Source organism: Odocoileus virginianus, chromosome 20, assembly GCF_023699985.2.
Source record: "Odocoileus virginianus isolate 20LAN1187 ecotype Illinois chromosome 20, Ovbor_1.2, whole genome shotgun sequence".
Classification (NCBI taxonomy): domain Eukaryota; kingdom Metazoa; phylum Chordata; class Mammalia; order Artiodactyla; family Cervidae; genus Odocoileus; species Odocoileus virginianus.
Window position 1 is genome coordinate 12,434,889 of NC_069693.1, and position 17,716 is coordinate 12,452,604.

At 46.1% G+C, this 17,716-nt stretch overlaps 1 protein-coding gene across 5 annotated transcripts in view; it reads right to left on the bottom strand.

Annotated features, from left to right (window-relative positions):
• The window catches only part of SAMD4B (sterile alpha motif domain containing 4B), a 36,629-nt gene that overhangs the window by 12,501 nt on the left and 6,412 nt on the right, over positions 1 to 17,716 (bottom strand). For 3 of the 5 annotated variants that reach the window (XM_020889093.2, XM_070450902.1, XM_070450903.1), the window contains exons 2-3: positions 9,804 to 10,206; positions 467 to 937 (exon numbers count right to left, since the gene is read on the bottom strand). In XM_020889093.2, coding sequence (XP_020744752.2) covers positions 467 to 937; positions 9,804 to 9,999 — 667 coding nt within the window. In that variant the 5' untranslated portion in view covers positions 10,000 to 10,206. Of the gene's footprint in view, positions 1 to 466; positions 938 to 9,803; positions 10,207 to 12,772; positions 12,829 to 17,716 lie in introns of all 5 variants that reach the window. The other 2 variants (XM_070450900.1, XM_070450901.1) reach the window with 1 other exon arrangement.

Below are 17,716 nucleotides of genomic sequence, written 5' to 3' on the forward strand. Positions count from 1 at the left end.
CTTCAAATTATGGTCATTAACTCAACGCTTTCAGAGGTCAGGCAGTTATCACACATGCCCAAAGTTGGATGGTTGCAGCAGGGCCCTACTGGGACATGTGTAGGGTCTAAAGGTGACCAATATTTAACTCCATCTTATGGCTGCCACTAGAACACAGGCCTTGATTTGCCAGATTGTTTGATTTTTAAGAAAAGCTGAAATCTGGATTTTTAGGGGAAAATTCCTTACACTGCCAATTTATTTAAAAATGTAACAAAATAAAACCAAAGTTTTGTTGAGTTTGGGCTCAATAAAGCATGTTGGCATGTCAGAAATGGCTCTGGGAATGCCAGTTCACAACCTCTACACTGCCTCATAAAGCTGAGGCCCAGAGAGATTGGTTATGTGACTTGCCCAGGGACAGAGTGAGTGAAGAGAGAGCCCTTTTTAAATAGGCATGGCCTCCTGGGAACTCCCACCTCCTCACCTGCATTTGCGTTGCTCCCAATACTGTTGATGGCTGGCGGCACTGAGCTGGGTGGGTGGAAGGGCACATGTCCATTTTCCCGGGGTGGCTTGTCCTGCCAGGCTGACCCTGCATCCCCAGGGCCCAGCTCTGCAGGGCCACCCCACTCATCTGAGCCCTGGCGAGAGTGGTAGGTGGGCTCAGGTCGGGTGCGGAAGCCGCTAGCTAGCCGCTCTTCCAAGTGGCTGAGCCAGAGGGCCAGTGCATTGCGGTCCTCCAGTGTGGTGGCCGGGTGGATGAGGGCATAGGAAAGCAGCTGGCGGCTCTCTTCGATGAAGGCATTGCTCTCGATCGAGTAGGCCAGCACTTTCTGCAGCAGCCTCATGTACTCCGACTTGGCCTCCGTGTTGCCTGGCTGAAGCAGGGGTAGGTGGGACAGCAAGAGGGACACCACCTTCTCTTTGGACTCCTGCTGCCACTGGCTGACGATGGCTGCAGAGGGGACAAGAGGGAATGTCAGGGGAGCCAGGGTGGGGGACCCTTCATAAAACCAGGAACGTTGTCTATAATCCATTCCCTCAGCTTCAATCTCACTTCCCTTCTCCTTTCATGATTCCAACCTTGTCCCCCATATAGGTGATATCTAACATACTCTGCCTGCTTCCACGGTAATTTTCTTTTTACTGGTTTCATCACTCCTACTCTCAGAAACCTGCTACGGCTCCTAATCAGCCAAACATGCTACTCTGGAACCTGAGTACCTCCTGCTGGCTCCAGGCCTGCTCTTCTTGCTGTATCCCTACTCCTTACCTTCATGGCCTCTACCTTCTTTCCCCTATCAAAACAGCCTTCATCCTGTCCTGGAGGACAACAGAATATATTGGTTAAACGCCTGGGCTCAGGACTTCCCTGGTGGTCCAGTGCAGAGGGCAGGGTTCAATCCCTGGTCGCGGAACTAAAATCTCACATGCTGTGTAGTGTAGCCAAAAAAAAAAAAAGAAAAAAGCTTGGGCTTGGGAATCAGATGGTCTGAACTCCCCCAACTTACTAGCTTGACCTTAGAAAAGTCACTTGAACCTCACAGAGCACTGATTTCCTCACCTGAAAAATTCAGTACCCAATTCACAGTGTTGCTCTGCAATTCAATGAGTTAATAAAAAAATGGAATGTGGCCTGGAATGTAAAACATATCTAATAAATGCTGATGGCTGTTTTTTAAACTGCAGTCAGCCTCTAGATTCTACCCTTCCAGTTCATTCCATACACCAGATGGATTTATCTTCCTAAAGCACACCAGGATATCATGTTCCTGACCTGAAGCTTATAATGGCAACCAGCATCAACAGACTCAAGTTCAAGAGCTCCTAGCCCAACATCACCTTCATTTCTAGGGCACTCTTCCAGATAAAGACTTGGTTTAGGATACCTCATCTTCCCTGGGGCTCTCTAAATGCCATATTCATCCAAACTTCCACACTCAGGCTGAGAATCAAGGTTTTAGTCTACAACAGTCTTCCTCCTCCTATCCAAATTATAAGTCTTTTATGGATTGCCTAAACCTGTCCTTCTTCAGGATGTCTTCCTGGTTACTCCATGCCTTGGGGTTCTGGTGATGTCTCCTTTCTATCCCAACCCATAGTCTGAGGGCCTATCTGTCCTGTGAAGATGAGTGAGGCTTCCTTGTTCTACCCAGCAGTGAGCTCCCCGAGAATAAGGCCCCAAGCTAGCCCCACAAAGGAGGCCTTGGGAAGGAACTGTTATAGGACTGGCTGTCCCTCCTTGAAAATCTTGTTACCACTTCTACAACTAGCTCAATGGAGTGGAGGATGGTGGGTAATGCTGACAGGGAAAGGGAAAAGGACAAAGAATACCAACACTTGAGAAAAAAAAGACAATGATCAGGACCAACTCTGTTCTCATTCTTGGGCAACTGAGGTCATACCTGCATCCACAGTGACGATGTTCCAACAATAAACAAGGGAATTCTGAGAGGTGAGTTACTGGGTTAATGGTAAGGTCTCAGAAAGGCAAAAAGGAGCTGAATGGAGCTAGGACCCCAGAGGGGTGGGTGATGAAAAAGAACAGGCAGTGATGTGGCCCATGTCCCTCCTCTCCTACTTACTGATATAAACGTGATCACTGCAGAGAGCTCTACTTTATCTTAAAGAGAGACTAAGAATCATTCCTACCTGGCATGGTTGCTATGAATTGAGACCACAGCACAAAGCAGGACACGAAGAAAGTCCTCAGTAAACATCAGCTGTCATTCCTAACACCATGGTGGTTATACCTTACAATGGCTTCTTCCTTTTGAATATCCACAGAGATTCTCAAAGCATAAGCTAACTCCCAGACCAGGAAACAGAGAGGCTAGGAATGGGCATATACAGGAGAATCTCAGAATTTCAGGCATCTGGATTTCAAGTGAGCCCTGATCTGGATCCCTCTGCCTCCAATGGTGTCTCAACTCAATATCCTTAAGGCTTAATACTCTAGGCACTTCTGGTCACCTCTGCCCACACTACAGGCTGGACACCTGGCCACTGGGAACATGGCATAAAAACCTGAGAAATACCTTTTTTACACATTTCTTTCTCTTAATGATGTGTCTGGAAATCTGTGGCTTGGGAATTCATATGAACTTTTAATTCTTACATTTGTAGCTCTAAGAAAACAAAACACATACAAGTCCAAACTCCTGGCCACATCAGTGCACATTTTCTTGCCTGGCCTCTCTACTCCAAACTGTTAAAGTGCTCAAGGGGTCATCCATTTATTCAGAGTCATCAGTTCATGCTTATCCACAGTACTGGCCAAAATAGAACTAACTACACAATAACAGTACTAATGCATAATCCCACAACCCTCCACTATATCTCTCCAATGCCATTATCTTCTTCCCCTTGTTCCTGGCCTTCCAGATCCCTTTTAGGACCTGGCACACAAGGCCAGGAAACCTCATCCCCTCCATCCTTAATCTCCTGAACTAGCTCCCCATGACCACAATGTTCTCTTAGGTCATCTCCATATCAAAAGATCTTTTCAAGGTGGGAGGAGTCTTCCTGACTTCAGGGAGCCTTCACTGTTTGAGTTCTCCCACCTCCATATGGCACTGGATCACAGGGAAAGGAACTCCCTGGCACTCTATCTCCTTGACTAAGTCCCTGAGTTTTTAGTTCCTGATGAGAAGGAAGAAGAAATACAGTGATTGAAGATGAGGGACAGAAAGTCATGGACTTGCACCCCAGCTGTGTGGCACAGGTGCTGGGACAACATGCTTCCTCCTCTGTAAAAGAAGGATCACAGGACTGCTAAGAGGATTTAGGGAAGACAATCCATATAAAGCACCTGACAGAGTGTGCCCATGGTAAACACTTAGTATGTGACTCAGTGATAGGTGATTTTCTCCTTTCTCCCCCAGCACAGTTGGCCTACCCTTTTAGTTCTAATCTGATGCTCTCAGTTGCTGTTGTTTAGGCCTTACAGGGTAGCTGGAGGCATCTGGGACAGAGAAAAGCCTTGTCTAGTCCCTCCCCCACTCCAGAGTATTGCCAGGACTCCAGGGCTAAGGGACACAGTTTCTCCTCTGGTACTGCCAGGGGACATGACAGAAGAGCCCCAAGGGCTGGGCTCAATGAAGGACCTTGTTCTAGTGCAGTGAAAGGGGGAAGTGGTTTTAGATGAATGGAGGCTGACCCCAGGGAAATATGTGTTCATGTATCTGTGCAGCAATGTGCTGAAAAGGGTGGGCCTCTCAAGACTGGAAAGCATCAGTGAACACTGGAGCTGGTCCAAGGAATCTGTGCAGCCTCAGGGCCCTTGGGGTGAGCCCAGCGGGGGCTGCAGATGAAGGGTGGGGATGAAACTTCTAGGTTCCTGCCCAGATCAGAAGTCTGGCCCAGAGCTGAGGCACAGCAGAGCCCCAATGAATACCTGCACAGCTGAACCCAGATGGTCCCCTGGAAGGCAGTGGTGTCTCTGCGTGTTTAATATACCCTGTCTAGGATCACTCTGTCCTCAGGTCACTCTGTCTCATGTCCTAGCAGATTATATGGTGTAAGGAGTACAAGTTCAAGAGGCAAAATTGCCTGGATTCAAAATCTAGCTTTCCCTCTAAGACACAGGTCAATATAACTGTGGGTCAGTCCTTTAACCTCTTTGAGCCTTGGTTTCCTCTTCTGTATAATGAGGGTAGTTAAAAGCCCTTACAACACAGGGTTGTTTTAAAGATTCAATGAGATAATCGTGCAAAGCATCTGATCTGTGTTAACTGCTCCATGCACTTCAACTATTATTGTTGTTGGCTGCTGGTTGAAGATCTAGAGCTTAAACTATTTTGGGGCTGGAGGGAGCAATTCACATAGGAGAGCACATCTGGGTCTCCCCCTTAAGATTCCCGACAAGGGTGGGGAATTTCATGCAGTTATTTACCAAAAACAGACACGTTTCTGGTTCCTCTGAGCTAGAGGCACAATAAGCAGTGATGAAATTCTGGAGGTGGGCGGATGGGGGAGGGGACTGGGGAATGCCATGACGTCAATGACTGCAGCTCACCAAGCTGAAAACTTGTACTCCAGAGAGGATGAGGGACACTGTGTAAGAGTGTTCTTCTTGGCCAGGTGACCAGAGCTAAGTAGGTCATGACCCTGGGTGCTGCAAATCACAGGAGCCAAATATATCCTGGACACTGCCATAAGAAGAAACTCATTTTTACATGCTGGGCTGTTGCAACAATTGTGGCAGCCTGTGGCACTAGTCAGAGGGGCTGGGTTTTGGCTCCAACATGTCCTTCTATGCTTCACCCCATCTCACACAAATGTAGGGGAGGGCAAAGGGGCTCACATTTTTGTTTGATGAACTGTGTTAGTAGAGCTTGAAAGGGGAGGGTGGAGGCATCAGAGTTGAGCTTGGGTGACTCACTCAGCCACAGCCCCCTCTTGACCTCAGTTTCCCCACCCAGATTCAATGAGCCAAGGAGGGAAGGGCTTAAACCTGCTGGATACAGGGATTCTGACTCAGAGAACAGGAGGAGAGAAGAAATGCAGGAAATGTGGCCCACGAAGCCAGAGGACCAGGGGGAGAAGGAGACTTCAGCTTCCCTGGCCCCACCCTTGGGCTCCAAGTCATCATGGGAAGGGGGGGTGGGTGATAGGATTACTGTTGTAGCTGCAAGTAGGCAGGGCAGACAGCACTGAGACAAGGAACAGGGATAATGACAAGGGGAAACCTGGGGCTTCTCCTTCCCTGGTTCCAGAGACTCTTGGGGTGTTGCTTTTCTGTTTCCAGGATTTATCTCAGACTCTGCTCCCATGAAACCAACACTGGCTGCATGGGCTGGGGGACTTCCTTCTACCCTTCTAGATGCTTGAGAGGAAGGGACAGCCCAGACCAGTGCCTCTTCCATGCCTCCCAACTCTCCACTTCCAGTAGGTCATGTGACAGTACCCTCACCACCTTAATGGGCCCACCCAGAGTCAGTGTCAGCAAGACCAGCAGTTCTCCACTGAATGCACACAAGTGCCAAACAGCAAGCTTAAAAAACACCAAAATCTCTGGAGATAGGACCTAGCCCTCAGGTTCTTTTTATAAAGTGATTCTGACATGAAGGCACCACGGGGACCCACTTACCAAAATTCAGCTCTCTGTACTCTCTGGCCCTTTCTGAAGAGGATATGGGAGGGTAAGCAGCTCTGACCCAGACCCAAACTTGAACCCAGGATTTCCCTGGGAGAACTAAACTAGCAGCAGGCTTGGGTGGGTGAGACACGAAGTACAAATCCCCAGAAAAAGGCAGAGGATCTGCCTCACTGTTCTGCTCTCCTGGCCCAATGGGATTGGAAAAGCTGAAAGAGAGCATCAGACCAATACGTAATCCTCATCCAAGAAAAGGTAGACCAACTGAACTCAAGATTTGGTTTGCAGGGTAAGTGTGCATCTTGGTGGGAAGGAGGGACAGGCTCTCTGAGGTGCCCATTCCATAAAATACTAGGAACTACTGCTGCACTTGGAGAGTATCTAGAACAATCTCTTCCTTGTCCAGATGACAATCCTCAGGCCCAAGAGGGATGGGGCTGGCCCAGGTCACAAGAGGTGTTAGTGGCAGAGCTTGATCTAGAACTCTTGGGTGTCCTGATTCCTGTTCTCATGTCCCATGACAAATGAATCATCAGTACAGAATCATCTCTCAAACCGCCTGATCAGCAGAAGAACCAGGGTGCCCATTAACAGGCCTATCCTCTAAGGATTCTGATTCAGTGGGTCTGGGACAGGGGCCCAGGAATCTGATTTTAGGTCACATTCTCCCCCATCAGATGATTCTGATGATGATGCAAATTTGGGAAACACAACAGGATGGGAAAGCCATAATGGACAAGAGGATGCAGAGCTCCTCCTACAAGGCAGGTCTCCAAGTCCAGGGCCAGCTCCTTCCTTCACCAATGAGGTTGGGAGTGAGACAGCAAACACAGGCTTGGAGCCCCCATGCCTATTAGGAAGAGGCATTCAAGGTCCAAAGGACTGATCTCTGTGATCACCTCTCTCTCTCCAGTCATGTTTTTGCTCTAATCCTGGCAGGCTTCCTGCTGACTCTGGAACACACCATGGCCTGCCCTCTCTTCCCTCACTCTAAGTTTTCCCTAACTCTCCATCCACCTAAGTACCAACTTGTTTTATTCTTACCACCTGACATGGGGCTGGGGATAAAGACCTTGACTCATATATTCATTCACCAGTCAAGTCATTGCAAGGTAATTATCAAGAACAGGCATTAACCACAACATCTTAAAGCCAACTGTCTGAGATTGGTCTCAGGTTCTTGGTATAAGGTATGTCATGTCTTCCAAGGGCAATGTGGTAACAACAGATATTTCAAATGTACATAACTTCAAACTAGCAGTCCCACAGAATTCTAGGAATTTATCCTAGAGATGCTTAAAGGGTACTCAATACAGCACTCCTTTTAAGAGCAAGACCTTTAGAGTCAAATTCCAGCTCTAACTCTGACCAGTTGTACCATCCAGGGCAAGGGACAGAGCTGTTTCATTTGTAAATGGGGGAGTTAAAAGATCTTCCTTACAGAGCTGCTGTGAGGATTATGAATAATATAAGTAAAGCACTGCCTGATACACAGGTCAGGCTCTCTGTTACTTTACTATTCTTATTATCAAGCAGCCATTAACAATAATGAGGTATATGTGTATGTGCTGAATAAGGAATGATCTTCAAGTTCCATTTTTAAGTAGAAAAAAAAAACCCAAATAAATTGTGTGATGCTCTGTTCTATGTGCTAAAACCATCAAAATAATGAAAAAGCTGGAAGGAGAACTTGAATGTACTCAAGTGCAGAATGTGCTTCAATGTGCACAGAATCTCTCATAAAACATATACAAATTGGGAATGTGGAAGTCTGGGAGACCTCACTTTTCATCTTTCATATGGTTTGATTTTACTGCAAATTTTGAAAACAAAAGCAAAAACTAAAAATGCTCTAGTAAATAAACAGCAGTAAGCAACCAGTGATTCTGACAGATGGCCAGGATTGGCACCCAGTGCTCATCCAACTCTCTGCTCAGAATGGGATGGTGGGGATGCATGACCAAGCTGCTTAAGACATTGGTCTGCCCCAAAGAAGCCCCTATGCTGGGGGTACAGCCATAGCACAACCACAGATCCCTTGCCCTGGACCTAGAGCACAGAAGAACCCTCCCTGGTGGGGAGGATGGGAGAACTGTGAAACAGCTGAGGTCTGAGCCTGCTGCAGCCAAGCTGGGTTCCTGCTGCTCACTGTCTGAGACAGGAACATAAGCTGGTGACTCCTGGCCTGAGGAACTGACTTTCCCTATAACCATGGCACTTCTGTGATTTGTACAATTAAAACTCAAAGTAAAGGTGACTGTTAAGGTGGGTAGGCCTGAAAAGAGGAGGAAGCAGCTCTGGGGGGTCCCCAAATTCCAATCCTAGCATCCCATGCTGATTTTTCTCACCTATAAAAAGGGGAGAGCAACATTACCTATGTCAAGGGGTTGTTATATGGGCTAAACGAAGTTACTGACAATAAAAACAACAATTAACATTACTGAGTGTTTACTGCATGCCAGACACTGTTCTCAGGGTTCATAACTAACCTATAAGGTAAGCACAGTTATCATCTTGATTTTAAAGGTGAGGAAACCAGGGCTCAGAAAGGTAAAGTTACTTGATTATAAAGCAAGTGACAGAACTGGGATTTAAACCTAGACAGTCTGATTCTAGAGTCATGAAGAATACTTTTCAAAGTTACTACACAAGTAAAGTCACTACTTGGCTTGCTGCAGGGACTCAGGTTGAACTGCTGTCATGAGGAAGAAGGTGGAAAGGTTAGGGCACACTCTACATGGGTCCCTGGGTACTACCCCCATCCAGCTAGCTTTCAGGTGCTAGCTGAAAGCTAGCTATACTCCCTCTCTTTGGTTTCCATGGGCTTCCCTTGTGGCTCAGCTGGTAAAGAATCCGCCTGCAATGAGGGAGACCTGGGTTGGGAAGATCACCTGGAGAAGGGAAAGGCAACCCACTCCAGTATTCTGGCCTGGAGAATTCCATGGACTGTGTAGTCCATGGGGTCGCAAAGAGTCAGATATGACTAAGCAACTTTCATTTCACTTTGGTTTCCATCTCTCCCACCTGTCACCAAGGTCAACACCTCTCCATCCAGCCTTGGGGAACCCAGAAGGCCTGAATGGCTTCAGCAGTGCCCTGTGAGATAGTTCTCTGGACTGACTTCTATCTACACTTGGGGTCTGAGGGACAGGTTCTAGAGAAGCCTTGCTCACCCACACCAGTGTCACCCTCATGACAAAGAGTACTTCTTTACTGAGTGTTCAGGATACTGATATGGACTACATGTAAATTCAAAACTCTCTTGAAACTGTATGTCTTAAGGTGCAACCTACCTTTGAGGGGGTAAAGAATAACATGACTTGCAATTTTTGGAAGAGTTCTAAAATTCCCTCCTAGCTCTGATGTCCTAGAGCTTGAGAAATGAATGAATGCTCACATTCCATCCCCCTTTCATAGGTAATGGGTTCAGTCTATTCTTGTCAGCCGCCCTATGTGATACTTCCTCTGCTGTGGGTAGTTTCCAGTCTGCATTGCACTCCCCCAGGAGTGTCCCATTTCACGTCTGAAGATTTCTGGCAGCAAAGCCCCAGAAGAGACATGATGATGACTTCAGACAGAGGTCAGGGACTCCTCACCTACCAACAAGCCTAGAACCCACATTTCTTAGCACCATTGCTGGGGAGGCCTCCTCAGCCACCTGACATCTGTTCCCATCCCATCTCTCCCTCTCGCTTTGCTCCCATCTCTGGGGATGGAGACTCACCAGCACTGTTGGCCTCTGACTCCAGCAGGTGAATGTCATTGCAGTCCGCCAGTGAGTGCTCCAGGCAGAGCTGCAGGAAGCGAGCCTGGGTGCGGGTGACTCGCTTCAGAAGTGACAGCAGGGCCACTGTCTGTTCACACTCATTCCAGCCTTTGAACCAGCCAGCGAGGATGCCCACCTGGTCTCGGAACATCATGGTGCCAGGCCTGGGGCCAGGGTGGGGGGGACGGCGGTGGCGAGGGCCAGCGCCGTCACATGGTCTCGGCTCCGGGCTCCTGTTACCTCTACCCTGAGGGCCAGGGCCTGAGGACGTTCCCTGGCGTAGTGGCAATGGGTGATGCAGGGAAGAGGACACCTGCTCACATCGGGGGAGGTCTTGGTCCAGCCACGCCTCTCCAGGCTCCTGGAAAAGGAAGCAAGGGGGTCAGAGAGAAGGGGTTGGAACTGGTCTGGTGAGTGTGGGTTCAGGGGTTAAGGAGGCCTCACATCTTCCCCTTTAGCTCAACTCTGCTGAGCTCCTGGGAGAAAGACAAAGCCAATACCAGGTACTAAGCCAACTCTCCCTCCAATCTTGATTGGGACTTAAGAGACTCAGACAAAGGAGAAGATGCTGCCCCTCATGTTTGGCTGTCACAGGGCCAAAGGAAGTGGATTTAAAGCTGAGAGTAAGTTGATAAGATTTTCTAGATGGAAATAGGAGACAATGCACACTATGGCAAAAGATGTGAATTAATGGAGACCTGGCCCCAGGTGACATGACTAAGCAGACATGTGATGCTGAGCACATGTCCTGACCTTGCTCATCTCTGGTCATCTCCTCTGGGGGTGGGCAGAGTCACTGCTTGCCTGCTGAAAGGATACTACAGAGTCTGTGTATTATTTCAAACTAAGACCCACAAAGCTGGGATACAGGTGAGTGGTGACCCCAGTGGAGATCTCAGGTACATGGACAGCTATCTGATCAGCAACTGGATGCCTTTTCAAAGGTAGGAGGTCTTTTCAAAGATCTCTAACATGCTGGTGGGGCAGGGGGGATCTCATCGCCTCCAACCCAGCTCTCCCACTCTGATCTCTAAGATTCCATCTACCCTTGATCTGAGGTGAATCTCTCCCAGACTTCTTCCTCATTCCCTTAAGGATACTCCTGACTCAAGTCCGCTGGATTGGGATGCCCCCTTGGCATTCAGAGATGCCAGCTTGTCATCCATTTTCCTAAAAGCCAAGAGGATACTAACCTGAGAAGGGGATACATCAAATGTTAAAAACTCCAAAGCAAGAAAATGTCCAAATTCCTTTCTTAGGCAGGAACCACACAGGAGCTGTGTCGACTGGGCAGACAACAGATTTATTCTTCAGTTGACTGGTTTCTGGACACTACTCTGAAGCCTTAGGTCTCCACTCACATTTCCCCTGTCTCTCCTGCAACCAGTGCCCTTGGCTCCATCCCCAAACCACATTTGGCTCCATCTCCCTCTGGCTGACAAGAGGACTGAGAACTCCATACAAAGACTCATTGAACCTGCTGGGCTAGGTCTTAGGGAGCTACTGCCATCTCCCTGAATGTCCAAGCTCCTGCTGAGAACAGCTGTGAGGTGCACCTGACAATGGCTGTGACTCACCTCACAGATCCTCATGGGTCACCTGAACAAAGCAAACTGGCCTGGCTGTCGATCCCTTTAGATACAAGAAGCGAGAGAAAATGTGGGGGGAAATGAAACCTTATTCCCAATTAAACAACCCTCCCAGAAATCTTTCTAAACGACCTATCAGGAGCTTCCCCAGTGGCTCAGTGGTAAAGAATCTGCCTGTCAATGTAGGTGACATGGGTTTGATCCCTGGTCCAGGAAAATCCCATACACCACAGAGCAACTAAGCCTGGGTGCCATAACTACTGAGTCTGTGCTTTAGAGTCCATGAGCTGCAACTACTGAGCCTACGTGCCAAAACTACTGAAGCCCGCGGGCCCTAAAGCCTGTGCTCTGCAACAAGAGAAGCCACTGCAATGAGAAGCCCAAGCACCGCAACTAGAGAGTAGTCCTTGTTCCCTGCAACTAGAGAAAAGCCCGAGCAGCAATGTAGATCCAGCACAGCCAAAAATAAAAATACATACATTAAAACAAACAAACAACCCAATGACAAATCAAATATTGCCTCCCTGGCTTAAAATCCTCCAATGACTTTTCACTGCATTTAAATAAAATGCCTAGAGGGCTCCCTGCAAGACTCTGGTGGCCTCTCCAACCTCACGGTGTACCAAGTTCTTGTTCACTTGGACTTATCCACAGCTTTCCCCAACCTATCTATGGCTTGCTTTTATTTGTCACTCAGGTCTCAGCTCACTGTCACTTCCTAGAGAGATCTTCCCTGATCATCCAAATCTAAGAAATTTCTGTCACTCTACTGAATTTATTCTATATAGCTTGGCACCCTCAGATTTCTTATTTGTTTGTTGTTTCTCTCTTCCCAACAACTGCAAGCTACACAGTTGTCCAGGGCCCAGAACAGTGACTAGCACTTAGAAGGTGTTCAATACATACTTACTGAATGAATGGATGAATGAAGGTGAACATGGAAGCCACACTTGGGACTTCTACAGCCCTTGGGGCAAAGATGATAGAAGGAATGATCAAAAGGATGGTAAAGTGATTTGGAAACCTTGCCCTAAGAGAAAAATTTGAAGGCACTGGGGAAATTTCCCCTGAAGAGAAGACTCAGGAGGAATGGCATAACTGACTTGAAATACCTGAAGGGGTAGCACACAGAAGAATTAAGAGTTGTTTATTTACTCCAGAGGAGAATCAGGATAGATGGCTCTAAGTGAGAGGCAACCTGAGACATGAAAAATGTTGAAACTCAAGAAAATTCAGTTCTAGTCTTGCCCCACTGTGTCACTTTAATCTTTGAGCTTCTCTAGGATGTGTGAGATAAGGAGCTAGACTGGTCAGACATGACAAGTGGGTTTAACTCACAGGCTAACTCCAATCGATCAGTAGTGGTTGCCTGGAACACTGAGGTGAGAAGGATCCTGAAGAAATGAAGCAGAAAAGAAAAAAAAAAAAAAGAAATGAAGCAATAGGAATATCCATCAGTGGCAAATGATCAATAAATTGGAAAATACCTCATACAAGGGGATATTATGTAGTAATTAAAAATGTGCTTGGTTCTGACAGCTCAACACAAACAATGTGCTTCTAGCTAAGTGCAGTGTTTGATCTTTAACTACAATGTAGAGTGTTACGGTTAGTCCATAAGTACATAGTAATATGTTCAGTGATGTCATTTTTGTAAAGTGAAAAAAAAAAAGAGCTGTATATAAACCCCTTATATATCTTATATATGAATGCCTATGCACCTATGTATATAGAGAAATGTGTAGAATGATACACCCTGTGCCGTTCACATTGGTTACCTTGGGGAGAAGGAGAAATTAGTTATATTCTTTTCATATAACTTTGTGCTATTTCACTAGTTCCACATGAACACAAATTACTTTTGTAATTTTTAAAAATAAATTTAATTTTAAAGAAATCTAAGGCAGCATTCTACTTTCTGGCTCATGGAGAATGAGTGCTGTGATTGATTATCAATGTTTGCCCTGGACACCGGACAGATGAGTGGTAGTTCATATGCCTGAAAAAGTCAGTTTCTCTTCCCGGCTCCAGTATTTTGTGGCTTTCAGTCCTAAAGAGACAGCAGCTGCCTCAACATAAGGAAGAATTTTAAAATAATGTATCTGTCCAAGAATGGAACTGGCTGCCATGTGAGGAGGTAATAAGCTCCCTGGCTGCTGGAAGTGGTCAAGCAGAGGCTGGATGAACATCCCTTGGGAGTGGGAGGGATTCCTTCACTGGGTGGCAACTCATAAGATAGAAGGACATGTTACTATTTCAGAGGGAACATTTGTGATGGGAGGTTTGCTATGCCAACAGTGTTTACAGCAAAAAGATGACCAAATTCACAAACAGACCTAAGCTGTGCACTCTTTCCTATAAACACTTTCACTGGGTGGCTACTTTTCCTAAGTAACAGTACCATGCCCCCGAAATGAAACTGTTGACTGAACATTAATCCAGCTTCTTCCCAAAGCCAAATGCTAGAAGCAAAGCCTTGGGACACAGTAGGATCTCAAATATGATGCTTACAAGGCCAGATTTTGAATGGAGCAGGCCAGTGAGGGCTATGGTGAGCTGAAAAGCACACACACTGTCTAAAGGGAAAATTTACTATTGAGCTCTAATCAACTGCTGCCATGTAGGAATTTGGGTCCAGTGTTGTTAGATTTTTTTTTTTTAAGAGGAGCCAGAAATCTAGATTTTTAAATTAAAATTCCCCTATTTTTAAATGTTGGAAATGAATTCATATTAAAACAGCAACCATGAACCCTATATAGAACAAACAAAGCCTGTGGCTCAGGCCAGATAGACACAAACTGGGAAAAGATCAAAAGTCTGATACATATGCCTCTCAAGGGCCTCTCTGGTGGCTCAGACAGCAAAGAATCTGCCTGCAATGCGGGAGACCGGGGTTCGACCTCTGGGTCTAGAAGATCCCCGGAGAAGGAAATGGTAACCCAGTCTAGTATTCTTGCTTAGGAAATCTCATGGACAGGAGGAGCCTGGGGGGCTACAATCCATGGGGTTGCAAAGAGTTGGACACCACTGAGCAGCTACTTTTCAGGGGCCTAGAGAAGGTCCTACATCTTCAAGCCACTCCACCATTCAGGAAACGTGATGGGGAGAGAGGACCTAGTGTCCAAGGAAGGTTTGGAGACACAGCATGAAACCCTGGGGCTTTAGGAAACAAACGGTCACTATTAGGGGAGGGACAAATAAGGAGTTTGGGATTAGCAGATACAATCTACTATATATAAAATAGATAAAACAAAGTCCTACAGTATAGCACAGGAACTATATTCAGTATCTTGTAATAAACAATAATGGAAAAGAACATGAAAAACACTACATATACATAGCTGATTCACTTTGCTGTACATGAGAAACTAACACAACACTGCAAATCGACTACACTTCAATAAAAATAAATGCATAAGTAAAAAATAACCCCTAAAGGAAGTGTTCCTATGTTTCAGACAGAAGAAGAATGCTGGGTGCTTGGTCTGGATGGTGAATGGAGATGAGGATGGGATGACTTTCTACGTCCAAAGGGCCAAAGGCCTCCAGCTTCTCTCCTGGGTGCTTGGCAATAGTGAGAAAGGATGACTTGGCTTGATGAGATTAGCCAGGGAAGAAGCATCAGCACTGACTATTTGAAGGCATATTACTGTGGTAGCAAATTATTATGATGGATTCAGTGGATTTGCCTGCCAAACATCCACACCCATCTTCTGGTACCAGGCCCCTAAATTCCCTTTGAAGAATTAACTGTCCTTCTTGGATTCAAGAGTAGACATAAAATAAAACTTGGCCATGGAAAGCCCTCCCTGGACTCTGTTGTAAATACTAGGGAAAGTAAGTTCTTGGTTAGGGCTGCTCAGATTATACATATCTCCTGATATTCCTGGTTGCTACTGCTGCTACCTCACAGTGACTGCCTATCTCAGAATGAAGCCAATACAGATGAAAGCAAAGTCAAAAGTGGAGGGAAAAGAGAGACTTGTTCATATTGTTAGAAGACCTATCTCTACCTAGCTGGAAGCCTCTCATCCCACCTCCCCATCCCAGACTTTCCCGTTACAAATTCCTTTTGGGCCGAGGCCAGTCTGATTTGGGTTTTTACCACTTAACGTTTCAACTTTAAGCCTTGACTGTTCCCATACAGGAGAATTCACCACTGCTCTGGTCTCTTTATCCTTCAGTTCAGTTCAGTCACTCAGCTGTGTCCAACTCTTTGCAACCCCATGAATTGCAGCACACCAGGCTTCCCTGTCCATCACCAACTCCCAGAGTCTACCCAAACCCATGCCCATCAAGTCGGTGATGCCATCCAGCCATCTCATCCTCTGTTGTCCCCTTCTCCTCCTGCCTCCAATCCGTCCCAGCATCAGGGTCTTTTCCAATGAGTCAACTCTTTGCATGAGGTGGCCAAAGTACTGGAGTTTCAGCTTCAGCATCAGTCCTTCCAATGAACACCCAGGACTGATCTCCTTTAGGATGGACTGGTTGGATCTCCTTGCAGTCCAAGGGACTCTCAAGAGTCTTCTCCAACACCACAGCTCAAACACATCAATTTTTCGGCACTCAGCTTTCTTCACAGTCCAACTCTCACATCCATACATGACCACTGGAAAAACCACAGCCTTGACCAGACGGACCTTTGTTGGCAAAGTAATGTCTCTGCTTAATATGCTATCTAGGTTGGTCATAACTTTCCTTCCAAGGAGTGAGCATCTTTTAATTTCATGGCTGCAGTCACCATCTGCAGTGATTTTGGAGCCCCCCAAAATAAAGTCTGACACTGTTTCCACTGTCTCCCCATCTATTTCCATGAGGTGATGGGACCAGATGCCATGATCTTTATGCTTAGGTGACCAAAAATGACTCCCTGTCTTTGAGAAAAGACACTAGAGGGAACCCCTCTGGTTAAGTCCTTCAAATAATCCAACAATATGGCTACCATATTTGGTCTCTAAGAGACCAAGGAACCTTCAGGAACATCTTCCAACCCTGGAAGGTGGGAAATGGAGTAAAAAACTGGCTAAGATGTTCCAGGAAAAACTAGTCATTGGCTCTTTCTCCAAACAGTGAAAAGCAGCCCTCATACAGGAAGCTCCTCTGGAGGTCAGCTATCCTCTCTCAGAAGTAGCACAGCACAGTCAGTCAGACCTGGCTGAACCAGAGCTCTCCTACTGACACTAACTTGCCATGCTGATCTTCCACAAGTAACTGTTTCTTTCTCAGTGAAGCTTGTTGTAAGAATGAAATGAAACAATGTATATAAGATACCTAGAATGATGTTTCACATGTCTTCACATATCACATATTGTATTATGTGCCAGGCCTTATGCTAATAGCTTTCCACTGATGGGCTTGTATGATCTCAAAAACTATAAACATATATATACATATTCTTATTTTACAGATGAAGACACAGGCACACAGAGAAGATTAAGTCACCTACCCAAGATTACACAGCTAAGCTGAGATTTTTAAGGCCAAGCAGTCTGGTTTTAGAGTTCTTGCTTGTTTCTGTGTATAATGCTACAGCCTCCCGTATGTTCCCTTCTACTGCCTAGAAAGTTTGACCAAAGTGTACACTCTTTAATGCCAACATCTCTGGACAAATGAGGGGTCCTATTAGCCTTCCCACCTATCCCTAGCCCTCGTAGAACATCCATGTAGGCCCTGGAGGAACTTGTTCATTTCATGAATAAAGTAATAGGCTAGTTACCTATGGTTAATTCACTATCTCAACTGGAGAAGAATAGGATAATGTGAGAAGCCAAGGGAGCCCAACTTCTAGAAACTCCTAAAATACATATACTATATATATATATATTATTGCCTCAACGAAGACTGTGGCTTTTGTATGAATGGTCCTGGAGGAGGGAAGGAGAGGAGGGGAAAAGCCAGGAAGGGCCTCCTGGAAGATAACACAGCCTGGGGAGCTATGGGAAACTTGCATAATTTGGAGTAAGTGATTTTACCTTGTTGTGCTTGTTTTCTCATCTGTAACATGGGTTTAATAATAGCACCTACTCTCACAGAGTTGTGAGGCATAAATACCCTCACAGAGATGTTAGCTAGTATCATCATCCTGGATTCCTTTCTCTAATCCCACCATCAACTGTTTGCTCAACACGAAACATGTATCTGTATCTCCATTTTTACTACTATCACCATATTCAAGTCATCGTCCTTTCTCATCTGGATGAATGTATTGCCTCCTGTTTCCATTCTTGCCCATTTTCCTTGCAGAAACCAAATTTTCTTTAAAAACATGTTACTTTAACTTTA